Source organism: Bos mutus, chromosome 10 (assembly GCF_027580195.1).
Source record: "Bos mutus isolate GX-2022 chromosome 10, NWIPB_WYAK_1.1, whole genome shotgun sequence".
Classification (NCBI taxonomy): Eukaryota; Metazoa; Chordata; class Mammalia; order Artiodactyla; family Bovidae; genus Bos; species Bos mutus.
In genome coordinates, this window is record NC_091626.1 from 13963704 (window position 1) to 13976699 (window position 12996).

Sequence of the window (12996 nt, forward strand, 5' to 3'; positions counted from 1 at the left end):
TTATCCACAGCTTTCCTGCTGTGAACACACTACTCTTAAAGTGTGTTTCCTATTTAAACAATTTATTCTGTGTTAAAATACATCAACTGGTTTTTCACCAGTGGATCATCTGTCTCCTGGTCCTGAGGGGCAGGTCTTTTAGTCCTCATCCAAGAGCTCGGCCCTGCTCAGCAATGCTCTGAAGCCTCTCTCTTCATGCCTGTTGGGTACGTGAGCCATGGCCCACTGGGTAGAGGCGTGGGGACTGAGGGTCACTTGTTACAGTCCACTCAAAGAGGGCAGGGCCTTTAATCATTACCACTACTTCTTGAAAAAATGATGTTCAGACGGACTATGAGCCTTTGAGTGAAAGCAAGGATTTTTCCTCGTGTTTTAGGTCAAAGTTCATCATGGTATAAAAAGCTGGATGAAGCTGAGAAAGATGGTAAGACAGAAAAGCAGTAGGATAAATTTTCAGTTCTCTCGGGTTTGGTTTTAACCAAAACCGAAGTGAATTAGCTTGGCTTTTAAAAGACTATCATTTATATTCACGAAGTATTATATAATCTTTGATTATATTATATAATCTTTGAGTACTATATAATCTTTGAAGTATTATATAATCTTTTATATAGTAAGAGACTGTCTGATTTAGTGGTTCTCAGCCCTTTATTGCAGCATCTTCCTTTAGGGATATGACAGCTTCCCAGATAGTAATGGTAGTTTGCTCCAAGAGAGATTTTTGTTATGGGAGGAGTGTTGTTGGAGAAGTCCTACAGGTGATTTTAATGTACCACCCTAGGTTGGCCATTTTCTGTGCCCGTGTTGGTAACTAATCAGAAATATTTATTGAGTGCCTCCTAGTTATTTGGTGGTGTCCTACCCACTAGGAATACATTGTGGTCCTTGTCCTCTGAAGTATGCTAATAGGAATATAAGACCACCCTACAGTATGCAAATAATTATACTTTACAATCATTGTTAGGAAGAAAACAAGCAGATTTTAAAGTGAAAGAATTCTGGGCAGGCATGCGTTTAGATTTGAATTGGGTGTCAGAAGTGGGAGGAGAAAAAAAAAAAAAGAAGTGGGAGGAGGCAGTGACATTCCATTTCGGCCTGAAGGATGAGAAGGACCTAGCCACATCCAGAGCCAGAGAAGGGCATTTCAGAGGGGTGGGAGAGCATCAGTGAAGGCCCGGGGGTGGTAAAGGAACTCCATGTGTTTGGAAGGAGGCCAGTTAGGCTGGAACACAGGGAGGGCTGCTGGGCTGGGGGAGGGCATGAAGAGGTGGGAGAGCAGTAGGAGTGACAGGAGAAAAGGATGTGACAGGAGCCAGATCAGGTGTGGCCTGGTGCTGGAGTTTTCCTCTCAGTGTATTGGCAAGCCGTTAGATGACTTTCAGCAGAAAACCACCGTGGCCAGCACTGTGTTTACAGAAGATTCTTGCCTGTGGTGTGGAGCAGGAGAAGGAGAGGCCCCCACCTAATCCAGCCCTCCTTGGGTTCCTGACTCCCCTCTCCTTGCCAAATGGTCGTCCAGGCGCTTCCTAAACATCCCTGTGGCAATACGCCCTTTACTGGCTGAAGTACCTGTTTTATGTTCATGTAGCCAAGTCTCAGCGGAGAAGGCAATGGCACCCCACTCCAGTACTTTTGCCTGGAAAATCCCATGGACAGAGGAGCCTGGTAGGCTGCAGTCCATGGGGTCGCTAGGAGTCGGACATGACTGAGCGACTTCACTTTCACTTTTCACTTTCATGCATTGGAGAAGGAAATGGCAACCCACTCCAGTGTTCTTGCCTGGAGAATCCCAGGGACGGTGGAGCCTGGTGGGCTGCCATCTATGGGGTCGCATAGAGTCGGACACGGCTGAAGCGACTTAGCAGCAGCAGCAGCAGCAGCAGCCATGTCTCAGAACATTCTTTTTCATGAGCTGAGCTTTGTGTCCTTTTAGCACCCACTTGTAAAGACTGAAGGAAAGTTATGACCAACCTAGACAGCATATTAAAAAGCAGAGATATTACTTTGCCAACAAAGGTCCATCTAGTCAAGGCTATGGTTTTTCCAGCAGTCACGTACGGATGAGAGAATTGGACTATAAAGAAAGCTGAGCACCGAAGAATTGATGCTTTTGAACTGTGGTGTTGGAGAAGACTCTTGAGAGTCCCTTGGACTGCAAGGAGATCCAACCAGTCCATTTTGAAGGAGATCAGTCCTGGATTTCTTTGGAAGGAATGATGCTAAAGCTGAAACTCCAGTACTTTGGCCACCTCATGACAAGAGTTGACTCACTGGAAAAGACTCTGATGCTGGAGGGATTGGGGAGCAGGAGGAGAAGGGGACGACAAAGGATGAGATGGTTGGATGGCATCACCGACTCGATGGACCTGAGTCTGAGTGAACTCTGGGAGTTGGTGATGGACAGGGAGGCCTGGCGTGCTGTGATTCATGGGCTCACAAAGAGTTAGACATGACTGAGCGACTGAACTGAATTGAACTGTAAAGACTGAGTTTAGCCCTCAGAACAGGGCTGTTCCCTCTTCTAGGTGATGCATCCATCAGTCATCTTCCCGCCAGTCATCTTCCTGCCAAACAATCCCGCCTAGATTTCCTGTCTCAGTAAATTCTCCCACATCCACCTGGATGCAAACTCCAGATGACCTGCCAGGCATCCTTCACTGCTTCCTGGGTCTCCCTTAGCCCCACATCCAGTCAGTCCCTACATTTGTAGGTTCTGCCTTCTGAATCACTGTGAAGCCTGTCTGCTTGCCAGCATCTCTGTTTCTGCAAAGGTGGATCAGGCTCCCTCGACTGTTGCTCCAGCCTCCTGACAGCTCCCCACTGCAGCACCTCCTCCACGGTACAGCCAGCGTGACCTTGCTGATGGGTGTTTTGAGCCCCTCATTCCCCACTTTACTGATCCATGTAGCCTTTAGTACGAACTGTAGCTTCCACAGCAGGTAAGCCGTGGACTCCCACACTTGGGTCCTCTGCCCACTCTAGCCCCCTGGCCTGCCGCTCCCCATGCCCCTTCCAGTTGATGCTCCAGCTTTGCTAATGAATACATGGTACCCTTGATGGATCACATTCCCTCTTACTACTGGGCTTTCACATCTGCTGCTGTCTCTTTCCTGTTTTCTTCTTCTTTTAATCCACTCCCTCCTTTGCCTTCATCCTGGCTAACCTTGGTTATCTTTCAGGAACAAAGTTGTTGTCTTCTTCTGAAAACTGTCCCTCATTATTGCCCACCTCCTTGTCTATGCCAGGTACCCCTTCTATGAATTCCCATTATCTCCCTGAGCTTGCTTTTACTATAGTGGTTAGCACATTGTATTGTAATCACTTCTGTCCCCCAATAAATTCTGTACTCTTTGAGGGCAGTGATGGTAGCATATTCATCATTTTTTTAAAAAAGATTATTGACATTGATTTACAATGTTGTATTAATTTCTGTATAGTAAAGTGTTAAGATATATATATACACACACATATAGATACTCTTTTTCATATTCTTTTCCATTATGGTTTCAGTAGATAAAGAACATGCGGTACATGTATACAGTGGAATACTACTCAGCCGTTGTTGAACCCTAGTTCCCAGCATGATGTTTCACACATAGGTGATAGTTAGTCAGTGCTGCTTGAATAAATGAGTAGACAGATTCATTTATATTCCCTCTAGGTTTTGTCTCTGAATCAAATTCTCCCAACTCATTCAGCTTTTCTGCTATGTTATTTCTAACATAGCAGAAAGAGTGAAAGACCCTTTCACTCTTCTTTGAATATCTCAGTGTCCCCTTAAAGTGCCATACCCAAGTGACAGTTGTATCACACTTGCATTTTAAAGGCAAAACTAATACAATTATGTAAAGTTTAAAAATAAAATAAAATTTAAAAAATAAATAAATAAAAGAAAAGGAAAAAAAAATAAATAAAGGATCTTTTTAAAGTGATTTTTAGATAGCTCAAGTCACAGTTACCAGATAAATCACTGAGTCAACTGTGGCACAAAGAAATTGCCAGGATATATAAATGTAATTTTTTACCAGATCAAGTTGGTAGCCAGATATTGGCCTAATGAATGAAATCAGTTTTTTCCTCTGTCACTCTTAAAGCATGAATTGGTCTTTGCCTTAGGTGGATGACTGTTTATTAAATTGAGCTTACAGGACTTCCCTGGTGGTCCAGTGGCTAAGACTCTGAGCTCCCAGTGCACGGGGTCTGGGTTCAATCTCTGGTCAGGGAACTAGAGATCCCATATGCTACACCTAAGAGTTTGCATGTTGCAACTGAAAGATCCGACATGCTGCAACGAATACCTGGCATAGCCAAATAAATAAATTTTTTTTTAATTGAGCTTACTCATTCACATGATGTTCCTAGGCCATGATTACTGAGTTCAAGTCCCACTGCCAAGCATGGCCTTTCCTGAACATCTTGGCTTTCTCCTATAAAATTAGGATGATTAAATTTTCCATCTATCTACTGCTGGTGTTTAGAAGATTGATGAAGTTGTATTAAGGAATCACTTTTTGTTTCTTGGATGAAAGGTGTTGTGTAAATGCAGTGAATCAAAATGTTATTATTTCAGGTTGCATGACATAATGGAATATCTGTGGAGAAACATTGCCTGGGCATTGTTTGGTTATTTCTGTTTTTATAATAATTGCACATATTAAATTGGGACTATTTATGGGAATATAAGGATCCAAATGTTTTCAAGAAAAAAAAAAGTGTACTTATGTTAGAGAGATAGACTAGAGTGATCTTGAGCAAGGTCTGTACCTTGGGTTTCTCTCTCTATATGTAAGAAGTAACTCCCCCCTACAGGGTATACCCACAGGGGTGTAGTTATTGGGAGCATTAGATCAGAATACTAAGTAATACCATTTAGCACAACGCATGGCACATGCTCATCACTCGGGAAATAGTAGAGTCTGTTGTTTTGTTTTAAGCTGGTCTCATTTTAGGCAGTTATTTTATTTTTTAAATATATTTCAGATTTAGTCCTATTCTGCAGAATTCTTAACTGCTGCTTAGTGCATGAATTCTTAGACTTGGGAGGATGTTATTAAAGTTTAGAATCATTGGTTGAAGACATACTTTATAAAGTCTGGGGAATATAGAGACTAGGGGCCCATAGTTTTCATTTAAGAAATTTAAGAAGTATTTATTTATTTATTTTTAATTTTATTTTATTTTTAAACTTTATAGTATTGTATTGGTTTTGCCAAACATCGAAATGAATCCGCCACAGGTATACATGTGTTCCCCATCCTGAACTCTCCTCCCTCCTCCCTCCCCATACCATCCCTCTGGGTCGTCCCAGTGCACCAGCCCCAAGCATCCAGTATTGTGCATCGAACCTGGACTGGCGACTCATTCCATGTATGATATTATACGTATTTCAATGCCATTCTCCCAAATCATCCCACCCTCTCCCTCTCCCACAGAGTCCAAAAGACTGTTCTATGCATCAGTGTCTCTTTTGCTGTCTCGTATAAGGGTTATTCAAAAAATGGGCCAAAGAACTAAATAGACATTTCTCCAAAGAAGACATACAGATGGCTAACAAATACATGAAAAGATGCTCAACGTCGCTCATTATCAGAGAAATGCAAATCAAAACCACTATGAGGTACCATTTCACGCCAGTCAGAATGGCTGCAATCCAAAAGTCTATAAGCAATAAATGCTGGAGAGGGTGTGGAGAAAAGGGAACCCTCTTACACTGTTGGTGGGAATGCAAACTAGTACAGCCACTATGGAGAACAGTGTGGAGATTCCTTAAAAAACTGGAAATAGAACTGCCTTATGATCCAGCAATCCCACTGCTGGGCATACACACTGAGGAAACCAGAAGAGAAAGAGACACGTGTACCCCAGTGTTCATCGCAGCACTGTTTATAATAGCCAGGACATGGAAGCAACCTAGATGTCCATCAGCAGATGAATGGATAAGAAAGCAGTGGTACATATACACAATGGAGTATTACTCAGCCATTAAAAAGAATACATTTGAATCAGTTCTAATGAGGTGGATGAAACTGGAGCCTATTATACAGAGTGAAGTAAGCCAGAAAGAAAAACACCAATACAGTATACTAATGCATATGTAAGAAGTATTTATTAAGAAAAGTAATTATAACTTGGAATGGTGAGTGTGGCCAAACTTGAAGTCTGAGGTTTTCTCTAATATAACTTATTAAGGGTAACAAATGAATGTGTGTGTGTGTGTGTGTGTGTGTGTGTACTACTGCTGCTGCTGCTAAATCACTTCAGTTGTGTATGACTCTGTGTGACACCCTAGATGGCAGCCCACCAGGCTCCCCCGTCCCTGGGATTCTCCAGGCAAGAACACTGGAGTCAGTTGCCATTTACAACTAGAGTAATGACCACCATTTATCAAACACTTAGTATGTGTCAAGTCACTGGGCTAGGCTCAAGGGTGGGAAGGAAATGGAATATGTAGAGACGTGAGTAAGATGCGGTCTCTGTTCTCAGAGAGCTTCCAGTCTTGGGAAAGGGTGTGGAGGAAAGAAAGACATCTACAGATAACTACCAAAGGGAAGAGTTAATTTGGCAGATGGGGAGAGGGTTAGAGTAGATAGATTAAGGATAGAGTTAACAAGCTTTAAATTTCAATTAAAACATTGATGGGAAAAGGTACCATTTTATACACCACTCTACTAATTGAGTGAATGTGTACAGGTGTAACTCAGTGTGAAGCTAGAAGGAATTCTTAGCATCCTTTGGCCACTTTCCCTCATATAAATTTTTACATAGTCATATATGTCCAGAGAAGAACATTTCCATATTTCTTACGTAATTCTGGAAACTGACACTCATACCTGTGGGAGAAGAAAGGAAAGAGAAAGCAGCTAAAATTGATTTGATGCCTACTGTGTACAGAACCCAGTGCTAGGCTTTTTGTCATATTTAATCTTCTTGGTTGCACTATGACATTGATATTTCCCCCACTTTATAGAAAGAGGAAATTGAGATTTAGAGAGGCTAAGTATCTTGTTCCAGAGCACACAGTGAGTAAATACTGCGATTATTTCTGCCACACATTTGCTTCTCAGGAAGCTGCATTGTAACTCTTAACTATAATAAAAAATCAGAACTTAAATTATTTTATCTCTTTGAAGTTCTGTAGTCTTTGGTGTGAACATTCTAAGAGTGCATTCTCAAGTGCTTGGTAGTGCTCAGCATAAAATAGCCACTGGAAGGCTACCCCGAAACAGCAGAACTAATAGCAAGGAGAGGTCTCTGAAGTAGTCTGTGCCGCAGTCTAGCTTCATTATTATAGCAGACTTCTGTATCGCTTTAGATTACTGACGGGCTTCAGTCTCTTACTGATGCCTTTGGCTAGTTTCTTTAGAAAATATTTTACGTAGGGATAAGGATGTAAAAAGTGTAGTCTATGTCTACACCTAAAGCAAAAGTGTATTTTAGTCTAGAACATTCAGTGTTGTTCAGAGTTGTTAATGAATTTGCTATTAAAAACTATGCCTTTTCTTTTCAGCTTAAAGAAGTCTTCTGCCGAACTGAAAAAAATATTAGCCAATGGCCAGGTAGGTTTCATTACAGATTAAGATTTTCTGATAGTAGTAACTTAGTGCTGTCCAGGTTTTTTTTTAATCCATAAACTTAATAAACAGATAAAGGGTCTGTATATTTCTTCTTGTCATAAATGAATTACATGGCTTAATTTGATTGGCAGAACAATTTGCAGCACGTTTTTCAAACTGTGCTAATGGGTTTCACTCCCAGCAGATTGAAGTACCATGCACACACCCTGCTGCCAGCTCAGGGTAAAAAAAGTTAATCAGTTCTGAACAAGTGTGTCAACCCATGGGTTGTTGAAATGGCCCTGTGTCCTGAGGTGACTGTTTCTTTCATTATCTTTAGGGAGAAAAAGAAAAACTGTTAACTTTCTCACCTTAGTTCCTTCTTTTGTCCTGAAACTAACACTGGCTTTTTAGAGGAACGGAGTCACAACAGACCTTTGCCATTTAAAATTCCTGGCCTTCAGGAACCCTCAGTTTGTCCAGTTGACTGGTCATCGAAAGCAGAATGACCTCCTCCCGTCAGTGAGGGACAAACGGGCCTGCAGGCCAGTTATTTCTCACTAATTTTGATCCAAGTAAATGGACACATCTGAAATAGTATAGTGCTTTTAAACATACACTGGTAAATTAAGCTACCTACAGGGTCCTCGATTCTTCAATAGCAACATAAATGCGCTTTAATGTTTGTTATAGAGGAAGCCCTTTGATAGCCTTGGAGGCAAGCGCCTGTCCATTGCGATCAAGCCTGCCTATTAGGCTCTATTGACTGAGACATCTGTGTCACCGCAAATAAAAGACTCTTATTGATTTTCTTAACTGCTGTTCACTTCCCGTCCATGTTTCGAAGGCTGAAATCTTAATTATCTCAGATGCTTATTCAGTGCCTTCACATGCTGACCTCTCCAAGCCTCATTGGCATTTCATGAATCAAGTGCTTGTAGTGGAGGATGTCAAGAAGACAAAGCTGGGTCCCCATGCTTGTCCTTTAATATCACCTGTAACTTGGTGGCCTGGTAGATGTGTGTGCCTTAACGTGATGCCTGTATGGTGGTACTTCTGGAAACCTTACTTATTTAGCATGTAATCTCTTGAATGTAGTTAGAAAAAGTAAATTGATTTGGTTTTGACATCTCATTGTCATCCAGAGTGTGTGAATTCTAGTCCTTAACTATTCAGTGTACAGCTACGGAGAATCTGGTGGTGTATGTATAATCTTATTGGTGCCCAAATTTTAGATCATGTTTATCTAATAGTACTTTTAACTTGAAGCAGCCAAAGTCTTTGTTTCGGTTGAGGTCCACATATATATCCCTCTAGTGCCCTGCACGTTTTCAGACACACAAAACAAAACCTGACTAAAAGCTGAAATACTGAACCTAGGGTCTTTATGTATCTCCAACATGTTTGCATTCTAGTTACTAACTGTAACTTATGAGTTACTTGTGTTCTTCAGCTGGAAAATATATTTCAAAATTGACATAAATTAAGAAGCTTTAACTACATTTGTTCAACCCAGGCAATGGAAAATAACCTGTCATAGATTCTTTCAAAAATGAAAAACAGTTTATTTCCAGGGCAAAAAAAAAAAAACCATTCTGAAATGTTCCTAGTATTCTGAATCTAATGCCATAAATATCTTAGTGCCCTCAGTTAGGAGATTCTCTTTGGTGGAGAATTGTCACGGCAATGATTTTTGACACTTAAAGATTGTTTATTGCTTTCCCTGGGGAATGTGATAGCCCCATGTTAAACAGCATGGCATTTCCTTACTTTTAAGGATTAGCCATTTTACATTTACTTTTATTCACAAAACAAAACAAAGAACTCCCACCTTTGGAAGTCTTCGAAATATCTCCTCCTCCTTTTAATTCCTCAGTCCTTGGTACTATCAGGTAAGTAAAGAATGAGCGAGATTGCATTGCAGTGAGGTAACATGTTCCATTGTGGCGTCAATAAATTTCTGGGCTGAACACTGACACCACTTGCTATGGAAGATGTAAGTCACATTTAACGATACTTTAACACTTAAGCATAGTTTTTTATTTTAGTGGTTTATGCTCTCAAGCATTAATAATGATTTGCCTTTCCACTAGCCTCCACTTAGATTTAATAAGGAATTCATATTAATCATTAAAAGAAAGGGACATGATTCTTCAAGATAATCAAATATTGACAGGTTAGAAATAGCTTTCTGCCTGGGTTCATTGATATAGGTTATGTGATATAAATATTTATTTCTTTTCTGTCACTCAGAGTAAATGCCACCAATTGATTCAGCATTGATATAGTGTCAACAGTTCATAAGAAACATTTGACTGGCTTGTGTTTTCCGATTAGTCTCTGCTGTATAAAGTGGGATTTACTAAATCTCTCCAATTGTCTGCTCATAGAGTGTGACTGCTTTCTGAAACCATTATTGCTTCGATTTGTGAAGCGAAGGTCTGGTGATAGGACTGGTTTCTGTCAGACCTTTACATATAAAAGTAGGATTAATTGAGCATTTTTGTTTTAATGATTTATAAGCGATAGGTACTGATTCTTCTTAATACAGGCAGACAGTAAACAAAGAATATTTTCTTTGTTGATCCATAATTGAATTCCATTTCATTTTCCTCATTAATTTCATTAATATTATATTAAATCAAACATTTTTTAGGAAGTTTAACATTTAGTCATTGGAATGAAGGCATTGTTTTTCTGTAATCACTTTATGATGGAGGGTTCCTTTTTTTTCCTGCTTGAAAAAAATTCATAAGGTATTTTTGGCATGTTTTATTGAGTGCTATAAGTCAGTACCACTGATGTGTTTTCTGGATGTGTTTCTCCCACTTCAGTTGTAGTGCAGTATCATCTGTTTAACATTGGCCCTTGATTTGAAACTGATTAGAAATGGCCCAGTGGGTCAATTTAAAGGATTAAAAAAGTGCAGTTACCCCAGGGATGTATGACTTTGACCTTTGCATCTCTAAAGTTGTCTTTCCTCGGTTTTTTTAAAATTTGTAGGAGAGAGTGACAGTGTTTTCTGTTCCTAATTACTCAAGTATAAATGTACTGTGAAGTCAGAAATCTAGAAATAATTCTAATCCTGCTACGTTTGACTGTTTTGTGGACTTCAGATACCTTTAAAAAACTTCCTGTGTTTAGGAGAAAAAAAAAAAAAAGGAGGAAGAAAAATAGTATTCAACATAAAATTAGCTTTAAAAACTGTCCTATTACCAATATATAAAACACTTAGATTCTTCCAGTTCATCTTATGTCTGACCTAAATGTGGATGAGAGTGTGTGTGTCCAGACGGCACGACTGCTCATCTCCCCACACCAGCAAAACCTTCCCGAAGCCCTTCCTGGCGCCCCCCACCCCCCGCCTCTCTTTCAGCAGCAGCAGAGCCCAGTGCCACTCATGTCTCTCAGGTCATTTGCCAGCATGGCAGTTGACACATAATTGTAACTCTCAGGATTTTTTTTTCTTCTTCCTCCCTCACATCTGTTATTCTGCCTTTTATTGCCTTTTTTTTTTTTTTTTTTTTTAGTTGAAACAAGGAAACTGACTAATACTGAAAAGTTATTTGGTATCTTTAATTGTATAAAAACTTTCTTTTACCCCTTATTTAAAGAGCTGTGCGATTTCTCTTCTTAAAAACAAACATTGTAGTTGATGAAATTGCTTTTAACTTTTGAGTGCCCTTCAGTTGGTTATTTTCCTTTCTATGGGCCAGTGACCATTGATGGAGAGGCTGTCCCTCCATACTTACCCATGAGATCACCTGAGATCGCAGAGCAGAGTATCCTGAAAGACTCAGTTCTCACCTTGACTAGTTACGTGACACAAATGAATTGGGTTATAAACTTAAAATGTTGTAAAAATATGTGATTTTTATGTTACCTGATCTCAACTATAATATTTAAATACTGTACTTTGTAGGCTTATAAATCCCACTTTTGTATCATGAGCACTGTGCCTAAGTTTCATTTTAGAAAAGTTGAATTAATATGCTTTTCTAAACTAAAAAAGCAGATATGTTGTTAGCTATTTGTTTATTCCTTTAATGATTGTTTCATATTTAAGATCAATTAAAGTAACCCATTTTGATCAGAGATACACAATTCTTAAATTTTGTTGTAATCAGTTCATAAGCTTGACCCTAATAGTTTTCCTTTTTAAAACTTTTCTGACATGATTAATACTTACATAATCTATAAAAATTAGAAGGTTCCCATAGGCAAAAAGTGGAGAAGGCAATGGCACCCCACTCCAGTACTCTTGCCTAGAAAATCCCATGGACGGAGGAGCCTGGTGGGCTGCAGTCCATGAGGTCGCTAAGAGTCGGACACGACTGAGCGACTTCACTTTCACTTTTCACTTTCATGCATTGGAGAAAGAAATGGCAACCCACTCCAGTGTTCTTGCGTGGAGAATCCCAGGGACAGGGGAGCCTGGTGGGCTGCCGTCCATGGAGTCGCACAGAGTCGGACACGACTGAAGCGACTTAGCAGCAGCAGGATAGGCAAAAAGATCTGATATTTTTAAATAGAAAAATCTACCAGTCTATTTACAGTCTAGGCAGATTTCTATATAAAACTTTAAAACATTGTAGAAACACTTAATTTTTTATGGATACTGTTTTTTGAGTGACATCGTTCTAGAACTTATTCTTTAAAACCATTTTTATCTTTATGATACTCTTACAATCTTACTCATTATCTGAGGGACTCCAAATTTCCACCCTTGAATTTGCCTAAACGTTGTATTGGCACGCGCATAACACTTGTCTGTGCACACACACCCCTACACCCTGTATAGCATCCATAACATCCCCATATCGCTGAAGCTTTCAGCTTAGCCCCTGCCTTTTTTCTGTCTACCACTCCTGGTTAAGTTAGAGTGCTAGGTGGGTGACTGCTCCACTTTTCTTTTCAGCCTAGGGGTTTTAGGTAAACAAAGACTGATGTTGGGATTATAATGGCTGAAGCTACTTAGAGACCTACGCCTTTGCCTTTTCTGCCTCCAGCAAAATATCACAAAATCAAGCCCCCTCTAAAGTCCTAGGTCTCTCACAGTATGTTATTGGAATGTGTAATATCACTGAGTCTTGATATTTATATTTTTCCAAGAGGAAACTACTGTTCCTTTTACCTGGAAAGTTCTGATGGTGTGGGGTAGATGGAGGGGATGTAATCGGACTGTGACCTCTCTAGGGCCCAGATCCTATAGCTGCATCCAGCTTACCCTTAAACCTCATTGCTACCAATTCAGAATTTGTGGACGTTGAATGAACTTTCTCCTAGAAATTTACTTCAGGCTGTGATGAGGATACAGATTGTTCAGCAAGTTACTAGTACAAATTAGGTTGTTGCAGTCATGTTTAGGAAGTTGCAGTCATGTTTGAGGAATGTTTTCAAGAAAGTAGCCTATTTGTACCCACCAATATATACTGATATTTAC

The 12996-nt window shown here is 40.0% G+C and overlaps 1 protein-coding gene across 2 annotated transcripts in view; it reads left to right on the forward strand.

Moving 5' to 3' along the window:
* The window catches only part of MAP2K5 (mitogen-activated protein kinase kinase 5), a 280907-nt gene that overhangs the window by 52327 nt on the left and 215584 nt on the right, over positions 1-12996 (forward strand). For both annotated transcript variants that reach the window (XM_005893296.3, XM_005893295.3), the window contains exon 7: positions 7508-7556. In XM_005893296.3, coding sequence (XP_005893358.1) covers positions 7508-7556 — 49 coding nt within the window. The remainder of the gene's footprint in view (positions 1-7507; positions 7557-12996) is intronic.